Below are 13,660 nucleotides of genomic sequence, written 5' to 3' on the forward strand. Positions count from 1 at the left end.
GAGCTAGAACCCACAGAAACCCAACTGCTTTTGCTTCCGAAGTACCAGGATAAAGGCTTTGTACCGCCAACTGCAGTTCACACGGTGCTGGAATTCAGTACTTCACGCTAGGCAAGCACTATATTCCAAGCCCCTGAACAAATGCATTGTAGCTGTGCTCATGAAAAAAAAATTAGTCCCCATACTTCCTTTTATTGCTTTTGTTTTTTGTTTTTCGAGACAGAGTTTCTCTGTGTAGCCTTGGCTGTCCTGGACTCACTTTGTAGACCAGGCTGGCCTTGAACTCACAGTGATTGGCCTGCCTCTGTCTCCTGAGTGTTGGGATTAAAGGCATGTGCTACCACCGCCTGGCATTCTTTTTTACTTTCTCAAGAAAAGGTTTCTTTGTGTATAGCCCTAGCTGTCCTGGACTTGATTTGTAGACCAGGCTAGCCTCCAACTCACAGTGATCTGCCCCACCTTTGCCTCCAGAATGCTGGAATTAAAGGTGTGCACTACCACACCCGGTATATAATGGGTTCTTATTAACAACCATTGACCACATGTGGGGCCTGCCTATTTCCCTCATAAGTGTGGAACAAAACAGACTGAGAACTGAAAATGAGTTATTCTCAGTCAAAAATAGAAGAGGTCAGACACAGACTTAAACAAACAAAACAAAACAAGTTGGAAGCGGTGGGGCAAACACCTTTAATCTCAGTCCTTTGAAGAGAGGCAGGTAAATCTTCCTGGGTTTGAGTCTGATCCAGTCTACAGAGATAATTCCAGGATAGCCAGAGATACATAAAGACTATGTCTCAAAACAAACAAAAACCCAGCAGGTGTTCAGGGCTATAGTTCAGTTGCAGAATACTTTTATATATGCAAAGTCCTGGGTTTGATTTGGAGGACACAAAAAAGAAGGGAGTAAGGGACAGAAGACAGACAAATGGAGGGGGTAAGCTGACAAGGGAGGAGTAAAAAACTTTTACCAATCCTAACTCCTAAAGTAAACTCCTAAATCCCAGGATTCAGGAGGCAGAAAACAGAAGAATTGCTGCAAGTTTAAGGCTAGCTAAGGTTACATATAGTCAGACCTTATTTCAAAACAACAACAAAATATAAAATAGATACATATTTGCCAGAATGTTACTGTATTTTCTTTTAACCATTTAAATAAAAGAACAAGCAGAAGCCTGTTAAATTCTTCAATAAGTGGATGTACAAGTTCCTAGGAATATACACAGTAACTGGATAGCAGTTATTCCTAGGACATTAAAAAAAAAAAAAAAAACAAACAAACAAAAAAAACAGGCAAAGATCTGAACATGGCCTGTGCCTGTAGCTCAGTGGTAGACTGCTTGCCTGTATACACAAGGCTCTGGGTTTAAAAACTGAAAATTAAAACAAACTCAACAAGGCCTGTAGCTTGCCATGTACATAATCCTTGCACCCAAGAGGCTAAAGAAAGAGGGTTATCCCCAGTGTGAGGTCAGCCTGGATACACATTTTGATACTCTGTCTCAAAAAAAAAAAAAAAAAAAAAAAAAAAAAAAAAAAAAAAAAAAGCGCAAAAGATTCTTTTAGCTGTAGGATGTCCCACATTCTACCTACATACAATTAAAGTGCTACTATCAAAGAAGGTGTAGTTCTTCATCAGGTAAATAAAAGGAAAATACAAACTGATTAACTCCAAGATGATTAACTCTATCTTAAATTCCAAAAAAGAAGAAAGAAAGAAATGTGACTGAAAGATTGTGTCTCTAGTTCACTAAGTTCTGATATTCTGTATTCACTGGCTGATTCTGCTATTTATTTTCCACCATTTCCCCCAAGCTTGCTCTTCTTGGGTTATTCTGCAATGTTCACTTCCTCCTGCTGGGAAGTCATAGTACCTAAAGTTCTCATATTGGCAGTGTCTCACAAAACAGCACAGATCTTCCCAGCCAGCAGGTGGTGCTCTTAACAGGTCTTCTTTCTTTTCCCAAAGCAAACACAAGACAGTGTTTCCAGGTAGAAATTACTAAGTAAGGTGGTAAGAAAACAAAGGTCCTCCTGCTGGAATACTAATAAATAACCACACCCTAATCTTTCACCTTCCACAGCTAAACACAGAGAAGGCTTCATACAGCTACTTATTTTTGGATATTTGGGGAGATGAACATTATTAAATATGGTAATTATGCCTATGATTGAAATTGCATAAGTCTGACCCATAGGCAAAACAGTATTTCAATATCCTATTTGGACTGGTATAGTACGTATGTTCACATTCAGTCTTGTAAAACTAAGCTTAGTTACCAAATCTAATTCTCTTGTCTAAACTCCAAAGCTATAATTAGGAGTGTAAGTATTACAAATATATTTTGAGTCAAGAAAATTAAAATCTGGTGGGAAAGATAGCTTAGCAATTAAGAGCACTAGATGCTTTTTTTTTTTTCTTTTTTTTTTTTTTTTTTGTTTTTCGAGACAGGGTTTCTCTGTGTAGCGTTGGCTATCCTGGACTCACTTTGTAGACCAGGCTGACCTCGAACTCACAGCGATCTGCCTGCCTCTGCCTCCTGAGTACTGGGATCAAAGGTGTGCGCCACCACTGCCTGGTAACTAGATGTTCTTATAGAAGATTCAGGCTCATGGGGTGTGGTGGTACACACCTTTAATCCCAGCACATGGATCTCTGTAAATTCGAGACCAGCCTGGTCTATAAAGTGAGTCCAGGAAAGCCAAGACTACACAAGAGAAACCATGTGTTGGGGGATGGGGGGGAGAAGAGATACGGGGACGACAAACAAACCAAACCACAAAAAAACCAAACCAAACAACCAAACAAACAAAAAAAAATCAACAACAGCAAAAACTCCACCAACCAACAAAAACAAACAAACAAGCAAGCAAGCAAGGAAAAAAAAAAAAGAGAGAAAGAAAGAAGATTCAGGGTCAGTTCCCAGCACCCACATGGTGGCTCACAAGTGCCTATTAATTCCAATTCTAGATCTGGCTGACCTCTGTGAGCACCAGGAATGTTCCTGGCACACATACACAGAAGCACAACACTTGATAGGCATGGTGGTGCAGACCTGCTAATCCCATTACTGAGGGAGGCAGAGGCAGGAGGGATCTTTGTGAGTTTCAGGCTAGCCTGGTCTAAAAGTGAGTCCAGGACAGTCCTGTCTTAAAAAAAAAGAAAAACAAAAAGACGTTAGGCCTAGTGGCCCACATTTGTAATCCTAACACCTGGGAGGCCGAGGCAGGTCACCTCTGACATTGATATTGAGTATCTGACATCACTGATTTTCTTTGACCTGGAACCCTTTTAGATCGTACTGACTAGACTGTAAATTCTGTTGTCTTCCTTACCATCTGGAAATGCTAGCACAGGGTGAACACAAGAGTCCAACTGGGAAAGACGTTCCAACAGAGGAGCTTCATAGTGTATTTCAGGAGGCATGGTGTTTACACTGCCTGAACCACACAGTGCACAAGAGGGATTCACGTCACAGCCTGAGCGGATGGTGCTATTCCGGTAAACCTGTGAAAAGTAAAACAAAATTGACACTTTGTTTCTGGTACCATTGCTGAGTACGGTGGTGCATGCTATTAGTCCCAGGTACCTAGATCTTTCAAACTGTCCTCCACCTTCAAAAGTCAAAACACAACTCATTACTACATAATGAAACCAAATTATGTATGTTGAATATTTCCATTAGGAATTTTGTTTTGTTTTGTTTTTCGAGACAGGGTTTCTCTGTGTAGCCTTGGCTGTCCTGGACTCACTTTGTAGACCAGGCTGGCCTCGAACTCACAGCGATCCGCCTGCCTCTGCCTCCCTCCTGAGTGCTGGGATTAAAGGCGTGCGCCACCATGCCCGGCTCCACTAGGAATTTTTATGTTAGATTAATTCCTAGGATAAATTATTTTCTTTAAACTTCCTTTACATATATAGGGATAAGGTAGAGCTAAATGAATAAATTTAAGTCCTCAAAGGTTTTATGTAAAACAAACCTTTTCTTTTTTACATTTTAGGCTTTGAGATAAAAAGCTGAGATGCCTAATGTGCCATTTCTACAATCTTGTGTTACAAAGAATAAGTCATGCGTTTTGCCAAAGCATGACTCATAACATCATCTAGGCAACACCTAATCCTGCAAAAAGAATATGCACTGTGAAAAGGAATGCTAGAAGAAAGCCCAGTTATCATAATAAAGCAAAACAGGAGCACCAAAACTCTACCCAAAACTCTTTTCTCTTCCTTTCAGAATTCACGAAAATCCTCTTGTGTTAGTTTTCCCCATTCAACGCTGGTTTCTGTTACGTTTTGAGACAATGTTGAACTATGTTTCCAAGATTCGACATAAACACCCCAAAACCTTTCCTTATTCTCCTGTGTGCTAGAGTATATATAGTATGTGCACCATAGCTGGCTTGATTTATTATTTCTCTTTTCTTTCCCCCTTTTTATGAATATGTGAGCAATGTTTCACATAGGTAAGGTTGATCCCAAACTCCTAACGCTTCTACCTCTACCACCCAAATGCTGGGAGCCAATCTAATGATTGGGTAAACTGAGAGGGAAATTCTAATAAGTTGCAATGGTAGAAGCTACTGAGAGAAAATGACGCTAACTGAATATGACGGTCTCTGTGGATACCATTAATTACTATTTGAAGACGGTGTCCACCAGACAACACACATGGTACACATACAAATATTCAGGCAAAACAAACGCATTAGAACAAAATTCTTTTTTTTTTTTTTTTGAGACAGGGTTTCTCTGTGTAGCCTTGGCTGTCCTGGACTCGCTTTGTAGGCCAGGCTGGTCTCAAACTCACATTGATCTGTCTGCCTCTGCCTCCCAAGTACTGGGATTAAAGGCATGCCATTTATGCCCAGCTAAACCAAAATTATTTTAAAAAAGAAAAAAAATATTTATTTATTATTTATACAGTATTCTGTGAGCCAGCAGGCCAGAAGAGGGCATCTCATTATGGATGGTTGTGAGCCACCATGTGGTTGCTGGTACTGAACTCAGGACCTTTGCAAGAACAGCCAGTGCTCTTAACCTCGGAGCCATCTCTCCAGCCCCTAAAACAAAATTCTTTAAAAAACAAAATAAAGCTAAACTTTCAATACTGTCATTGTCACTTCTGGCAGAGTGTGGCATACAACTGTAATTCAGGGATCTAAGGCTGAGGACTAGAAGGTCAGGCCAGCTTGGTTTACATGAGACCTTGTATCAAAACAACAAATAATCTCAGGCCTGGGGGTTCACACCTGTATATAGGAGGCAAAGTGGCAGTGTATCAGCCTGGTTTACAAGAGATCTTGTCTCAAAATGAAAAGGTGGGAGGGAGAAGCGAGAGATGGCTCCATGGTCAAGAGGACTTATTGCTCCATCACGCCTGGTTGTTATTTTTATTTGTTTGCTTAAGACAGGGCCTTATGTAAGCCTAGATGCCTTCAAATTTATTATTTACTTTTTAGTCAAGGCTGATCTTTACCCTTGATCCCTCTCCCACCTCCATGTGTTGGGACTGCACATGTGCCCCACCATGCCTGGCTAACGCTGCTCTCAATTTCAGTGAGAACAGTGCAGATGAGGAATGGATTTCCCTTTAAAGTGCTCACAGCAGCACTTTCAGGTTCTTTCATTTTGTTTCAAAACTCAAGTGAGTACCTGGCTACAGAGGTCTAAGACCTTCCTATGAATGAAGAACAATGGTAAATGAGAAACCATCACACCAAACACAGCGTGCTAACTCAAAAAGAAACAGAGTCAGAGCCAGAGAAAGAGGGTTAGGAACTTAGTATTTTTTGAAGGCTCCTAGGAAAACTGGAGTGAGGCTGAGAACAGACTGATCCTCTGAGTACTCACCTTCTTGGAAAGAGGAACAATGCTGCTGGGCCTAACAAGCCTCCGTTTCTTACAGCTGAGCACAGGCCTCGTTCGGGCTGCCACACAGGTGCCATCAGACGAGGAAGAGACTAAATTCAGCCTTTGCTTTTTATGTAATTGTTCCTCAGCATCAGAGCTGTCACCTGGAACATGGTCTGACAAGACAGGCTGAAGACTACAAAAGGGAAGGAAGACACTCACTTTTCAGAACACAGAGAAAACAAAGTCTACAACGTGGGCTCCATCTCCTGACTTCCAAATGTTCACAGACACAAACAGGCTGCGTCCTACAGAAGCAGGCCAACTCTGGATGATAGTGCACACCGATCTAAGTGTGTGTACTTTGGCTATGCTCACTCATGAGGCTGTGAGTGCACAATGCCTGTTATGTCTGAAAGGTGCAAAGGCCAATAAGCAAACTCACTGTTTTCACTGTTAGTTTTTCTTCCATAACACAAATGTGACTAGCAAAAGCTATAGAAAATCATGATTGATAAGAAAACAATGTTGGAAATATTAATGAAGTCACAGTTCTCCTGTGAATAACAAATCCTAAGGATAATATATTTCATTCATATGCATAGGGAGCTTAGGAACTTGCACATAATTTAACTGCATAACTGTTGTACTCCATTGGCCAGTCCCTTTTAGATACTATACTTGGCATAGTACAAGACTTAATGAGTCCTAGGGCTTCTCTAGTCAGTCTTGGCTGGGAATAACTAGAGGCTCCAAATTCAACCTTTGTTAAGGGTATTAAGTGTGAGAAGTAGAAGAAATAAAAATTACCTGTTCACAACTCCATTGACAGGCCTCAGTGATTTGGTAGACAATGACTCTGAATTATGACTAACAGGAATACCATGGTTTTCTGATGGCTGAGAAACAGACTCAATCTGAGTAAAGGAAAGAGATATAAAAACTCATTAACACTTAACCCCAGTAGCACACCACTTGACTGAAATTTCTGATCATGAGCTTTAAAACCAAACCAAATACGACTAAGATAAAATAATTAAGAGAACTGGCTCTGGAAGAAAGAGGAACTCAAATATTTACCAGTGTTACATACTGACAGAGGAAAAGACTCTGTCTTAATTCTGTGGAACAAAACCTTAACAAAACTACTACATACTAATATAACTCTTTCAAAAAGGGTAAATAAAGTTACAGTAACTAAGTATCAAGACAGCTAAAAGAAAATTTCAGTAAAACTATCTTTAGCTGCTGTATCACAAAAATTTGTGGGTTTTGTTTTTGCTTTGTTTTGTTTTGAGACAGTGTCTCTGTGTTAACCTTGGCTGTCCTGGACTCCCTTTTTGTAGACCAGGCTGTCTACTCAAAGCAATCTGCCTGCCTCTGCCTCCCAAGTGCTGGGATTAAAGGCATGTGCCACCACAGCCGGCCTAAAAAAAAATCGTTTTTCAAAAATTGTTATTTTATTTCAAGTCATGGTACTGGGGATCAAACCCAGTGCCCTGAGCACGCCTGGCAAGTGCTGTAGCTCAGATCTAGGATCCTCAGTTGTATTTTATTTTAAAATATCTCCATATGGACAGATGGACGGGGACACACACACACACACACACACACACACACACATTGCATATGTATTTTTTATTTTGCTTTGCTTTGAGACAGGGTTTCTCTGTATAGCCTTGGCTGTCCTTGAACTCAAGAGAATGGCCTGCCTCTGCCTCCTGAGTGTTGCAACCACCACTACTCCCAGAAAACAAAATCAAAATCTCAAATAATGGCCACATACACATGATAACCCAAGTTTAGAGATTCCTGAACAAAAAATTAGCTCAAGAAGTACATACATTAAAAAAAAGTTGGGTGCAGGGGCTGGAAAGATAATTCAGTGGTTAAGACTGTTAACTGCATTCTGGGGTGGTGGTGGTGCATACCTTTAATCCCAGCACTCAGAAGGTGGAGGCAGGCGGATCTCTCTTGAGTTTGAGGCCACACTGATCTACAGAGTGGGTTCTTGGATAGCCAGGGCACATAGTGAAACACTATCCCAAAAAACAAACACAAAAAGACTATACTGCTCTTGCAGTTTGGCTCCTAGTACCCACACCCAGTGTCTCACAACCACTTATAAGTCCAGATGCACGGTACTCCCTCTTCTGGCATCTGCAGGCACTGCGCTAGTGTGTACAAATTCATACTCAGACACAAATATATAGAAAAACGGCAGGGGGCTGGAGAGATGGCGCAGCAATTAAGACCACTGACTGCTCTTTTAGAGAACTAGGTTTTGATTCCCAGCACCCACATGGTAATTCACAACCATCTATAACACCAATTCCAAGGAATGCTATGACCTCTTTTGGTCTCCAAAGTTAACAGAAACACATGTGGTACACAGAACTACATGCAGGCAAAACATTCATACACATAAAAAAAAATAAAAGCACATCTTAAAAATTTGGTGATATATTTTGCATATAGTTGGAGAGTCAGACACAAGTGGGTTCTTGGAGCTTGCTGGCCAGCTAGCCTAGCTGAATCAGTGAGTGCCAAATCCATTAAGAGACTAAATACTTACTAAGAGGCCATCTGACGTTGCCTCCTGCCTCAATACTCATATGCACACACACCCATGTATACATATACATACAATTTTCAAATGAATATAATCATCTACTACTGTTTTATTTCTATCCAGTGCTGTGGATCAAACCCAGGACCTTGTCCATGCTAAACTAATGACTACTTTTATACAAATCATGTAATATTTAGAATACAAGTAAGGAAGCAGTGTAAAGAAATCCTATAGTTTGAATTTCAGTATTCAAAACAAATTTTGTATTTACAAGGTATGTATACCTCAAAAGAGGTAAAAAAGTTGGGAGTATGGTGATGGTCTCAGCATGCAAGAGGAACAAAGCATCAAGTGTGGCTACATGAGACCCCTTTTCATGATTGAAAAACAAAACGGAGGTTGGGGTAAGGAACGGGTTTGAGTGTCAATTATACTATAGGCAATGAAGACAGACATGCAGCTAATCACTGATTCTGGAGTTGCAGAAATACAAAAGAAAGGTAGTGATTACAGTTTCTACTTCCTTATACTCAAGTAGCAAACAGTAATGAAATAGCAGCGATAATAATTTTATGGTTGGGGGTCACTGCAACATGAACACAGGATCTTCTTCCACAAGACTTGAGTTCCCACATAGAGGCTAACAGTCTTTTACTATTACAAGAAATGTGATAGATTCTTCTGGCCTCTGTTGGTACCAGGCACACATCCCATGTAGTGAACATATATATAGCCAAGCAAAACATCCATACACATAAATTTTTAAAAAAACATTTTGGAACTGGGTATGGTGGCACACCCTTTAATCTCAGTACTCAGGATGGCGGCAGAGGCAGGGGGATCACTGTGAGTTCGAGGCCAGTCTTGTCTACAAAGCAAGTCCAGAACAGGCAAGGCTACACACAGAAACCCTGTCTTGAAAAACTAAAACCATTTTGAAAAAAGTCAATATAAGGATGGCTCTAGGCATGATCTCCAAACAGTGAAAATGGGGGGTGGGGAGAAAGAGGGAAAGGGGAAAAGAGAGCGCACACAAGGAATATACTGAACTACACAGCCAAACCAGGTCACAACAACAGAACAAATAAACTCAAACAGCCTCTGAAACGCTTGTGAAGATTTACTATTTGCAAGGAATCTGAAAGAGCAGAAACAAGTATTATAGCAAGAAAAGGGACTAGGATCTGATAGTGCAGGCCTGTGCAGCATATGGAAGGGACAAGAGGACCAAGAGTTCAAGGGCATCTTCAGCTACATGAAACTGTCTTCATCACCACACCCTACTCCCCAAATCCCAAACAAAACAAAAATGGGAGAGGGGAGGCACGCATCACGAAAAAATTAATCTGTCCCCTGCAGTAGGATGGATTATTTATTTGCACTCTATGAGCCTAGCTGTATGATTATGGAGTATTTTAAATGGATACTTTGAAAGATAGTAAAGGTATATGTGGTGGGAAAAAAGAAAAGTCTAAGGTTTAGGTAGTATTAACTAGAGAATATACAACTTTTTGGTTCAGAAGAGGTTTCAATCAACTTGAAAATGCTCTGAGTGTCAATTAGCTGCTGGTATGTGCAAACAGGCAATTTCATATTCACTTAAAACAAAGCCCACACTGTTAGGTGTTGTATATTTACAATCCTAGGAGGAATTCAAGCTAAAGGTTAGCGTGGACTACATAAGAGCTGGAGCCCAGCTTGGGTTATATAGTAAGAATCTGGTCTCAGAAACAAAATAAAATAACCTTTTTGTAAAATGTTTCAGTATTAAAATTCTGAAAGGAGCTTGATTTGTGTGTCTAAATGTTTTTAAAGTTACCAAATTGACTCTCCATTTGATTTAGGTCTTTTTTAGAAGAGAGGATGAGATGTTCATTTTTATCTCTGTTTTTTGACACAGGGTCTCTTTTTCTTTTGTTTAAGGTATTTACATTTGAAAATGAATGACTCTATTCAAAATTCTTGCTTTTTAAACTCAGATTAATACAGGACTTCTCTCTAAAGTTTCCTGGGCCACCTTTTTTTTTTCCCCCATTAAAATTAGAACATTTGTTCTTAAGATAGTTCATCCTCTTTAAGAAAATAAGACTAGTTTCAGATTGAGAATATATAGATACATATTAGTGTGTACTTATTAGATAAATAGCAAATACTAAAATATACACATGATGAAATAAGATGCCACAAATTAACATATATTAAGAATGGCACATAATCACACGGGAGGAATTTACCGTTCTTAGTAAAGTGCGGATTAAGACCATCACAAAAAGGTACACATGCCTTTCATCATAGAATTCTTGTAAGGGTGTAGAGAAACTGGTTTCCTTGTGCATTACTGATAAAAACCCAAAGTGGTATAGTCACATTATAATACAGTTTATCGAGATATAAAAGCATCAAAATCTACTTGCCACCTTATTGCACATCTAAGCATTTACCTCAAAGAAAAATTAACAAGCACACAAAAACGGGTATTTGGTATTTAATCCTGGTTTTACTTGTGATAGAAGACAAAACTGTAATGAACTGTCCCCTCATTGAATTTTATAACAGTACCTGGTCCTTTCAGAGGAAAAAACAGTTTTGTATTTATTTATTTTCTTAAAGAATGTTTCTTTATTATACATAACAGTGCTCTGTCTGCACATACACCTGCAGGCCAGAAGAGGGCATCAGATCACATTATAGATGGTTGTGAGCCACCATGTGGTTGCTGAGAATTGAACTCAGGACCTCTGGAAGAGTCAGTGCCCTTAACCTCTGAGCCATCTCTCCAGCCCCCAGTTTTGTATTTAAATATCTAGCTGCAAAGCAGTAGTTTGCTGAAAGTGGTAAGATTACCTGTGGCTTTACACTGAGACCTTATCTTAAAAAAGAGAAGAAATATTCAGATTTCCAAATATTCAGATTTCTCTACCCAGAGGTAAGCATTTTCGAAGACGTTTCCGTAAGTTTGCTTTTTAAAAAATATTCAGATGCATTCTAAGGATTTATATAGCTAACATTTAGTGAAAAGCATAGGAAAGTTGAGGTGGTAGACAGAATGCATTTATAATCCTTGCCTGTCTAGAGCAGGGGAACAAAAGACTGTCTTTTGGAGTAACTGAGACTTATGAGGTAATGAGGGATATACTGTATGGATGTCTCTTATTGGATAAAGTTAAGTATAAGGCATAAAATTATCATAGCAATAAAAAAACATGAATTGGACTTGCTAATTTGTTCTCTTGGCCAAATCAAAGAACTGTAACAAAAAGTCCTGAAGAAAACTCAAACTAAGTAGAGGTTTTACAGGGTGTATCAGCATGGGGGGAATCTAAGCAGGTGCCCTGAGGAGCAGGATGATGACCACGCTTCACCTAGGAAGTTAAGGGGAGAGGGTTACCTAGAATTCAAGGTTCGTGTGGCTAAAACAGTAAGAAAACAAAACTCATTTAGTGCTGTATCATATCTTCCTGAAATAACACTTTTTCTTTAAAATTTTAATTTATTATAATTTATTCAGATTACATCCAAATTGTTATCCCCTCCCTTGTATTTCCAGGTCCCATCCACCCCCCTAATTCCCCTCTCCTAGACCTCTGACAGAGGGGACCTCCTCCCCATCCTATGACCACAGCCTATCAGGTCTCATCCCCATAGCCTGCTTCCTCTTTCTCTGTGTGCCCATTGGTCCCCCTTCCCCCCACAACCATGGACAATGAGTTGTCCTTTGGTTAGATTTGAACAGGGCGTCTGTCTAGGTTTACTGCATGCATTGTGCTGAAATAATATTTTCTTTTCTTTTTTTGAGACAGGGTCTCTCTGTGTAGCCTTGGTTGTCCTGGACCTGCTTTATAGCCCAGGCTGGCCTCGAACTCACAGTGATCAACCTGCCTCTGTCTCCCTGAGCGCTAGGATTGCAGGTATGCACCACCATGCTTGGCTGAGCCCTCATGAGTGCTGGGATTCAAGCCACCACACCCGGCTAAAAGGCCTTTACCAACTGAATCATCTGATATTTAAAATAGTTTTAACAGCTGGGTGTGGTGGTGAACGCCTTTAATCCCAGCACTCAGGAGGCAAGGGCAGGTGGATCTTTGTGAGTTCGAGGCCAGCCTGGTCTACAAAGCAAGGCCAGGACAGGCAAGGGTACACAGAGAAACCCTGTCTTGAAAAACAAAAGATAGTTTTAAGTGATATAAGCAAAGATTGTAAGATATATATAAAGTGCACCAGTCACTGCTACAAATTAGCACTTTAGCTACGAAATTATCAAAATGGAAGTTGAAGACTGAAAATTAAACTCCCACTGAGTTTCTGGTGTCCGCTTAAGCATATTTTAAAATGAGGTCACACAAACACACCTCATTGCTCTTTCCTCTTTCCGGGTTGATTATTTTGAGACATGTACTCTCATGTATTCACGGCTGGCCTCAAACTCACTATGGCTGAGGATGATCTTGAGCTTCTGATACTTCAAAATGTAGTTGTTAGCATACAGGTCTGCCCCGCCCTGCAAAGCCTGCCTCTAGGTTGCTTAGAAACCTCTGCCATCATCACCTGGCAGATTTGTGTCAGACTTTCCTCAGCTGCACACCAGATATAATGGACCTACTAGTTAGTCACTGCAAACTTTCAGTCTGGGTCTGAGTCTCCTCCTTCCCCCATCTCTCCCAGGTCTTGTGTCTCTGTCTGTCTCACTGTCACGCCCCACCCCCCCCCCCATATAGGCCCTAACTCCTCTTCCCTTCCCACAAATAAATCTCTTCATATCAGATCTGTTGCTTGGCATCTATCAATATCGTAACAGTAGCTAGTTTAGTGACAGCAGGTATGCAGCACTACCCAGCTTACATGGTGTTAGCAATTGAACCAGGGGTTTATATCCCTTGAATTACTATTTTTCAAATTTTCTAAAGGAATGTTTTAAGTCAAACAAACCTACAACTAAGATTTATCTTTATATAATTATTACAGATAGGTATAACCTAAGGAAATAGCAACTGCAAATCATCCTGTAAATTCTTATTACTTATTCACAGTCCAACTTCCTAAAAGGACCTAACCAGTCAATACTTATTGCTATGGATCAATATTTCCTAGCTAGTTTCTTTAACTCTACCCTCAAACCTTTGTCAGGCCAAAAACACCACTCAATATCCCCAGTGAACGCAAGGAAAACAAGTTATTCCTGATTAACTAGAGGTAAGAAGAATGTTATCCTGTAACTGAAAAACAGCAAGAGCTTACAA

General features: G+C 40.1%; 1 protein-coding gene across 7 annotated transcripts in view; it reads right to left on the bottom strand.

Moving 5' to 3' along the window:
* The window catches only part of Kansl1 (KAT8 regulatory NSL complex subunit 1), a 128,752-nt gene that overhangs the window by 15,278 nt on the left and 99,814 nt on the right, over positions 1 to 13,660 (bottom strand). For all 7 annotated transcript variants that reach the window (XM_051158835.1, XM_051158834.1, XM_051158838.1 and 4 more), the window contains 3 exons: positions 6,662 to 6,768; positions 5,852 to 6,047; positions 3,337 to 3,508 (listed from right to left, as the gene is read on the bottom strand). In XM_051158835.1, the coding sequence (XP_051014792.1) occupies positions 3,337 to 3,508; positions 5,852 to 6,047; positions 6,662 to 6,768 (475 nt within the window). The remainder of the gene's footprint in view (positions 1 to 3,336; positions 3,509 to 5,851; positions 6,048 to 6,661; positions 6,769 to 13,660) is intronic.

Source organism: Acomys russatus, chromosome 16, assembly GCF_903995435.1.
Source record: "Acomys russatus chromosome 16, mAcoRus1.1, whole genome shotgun sequence".
Classification (NCBI taxonomy): Eukaryota; Metazoa; Chordata; class Mammalia; order Rodentia; family Muridae; genus Acomys; species Acomys russatus.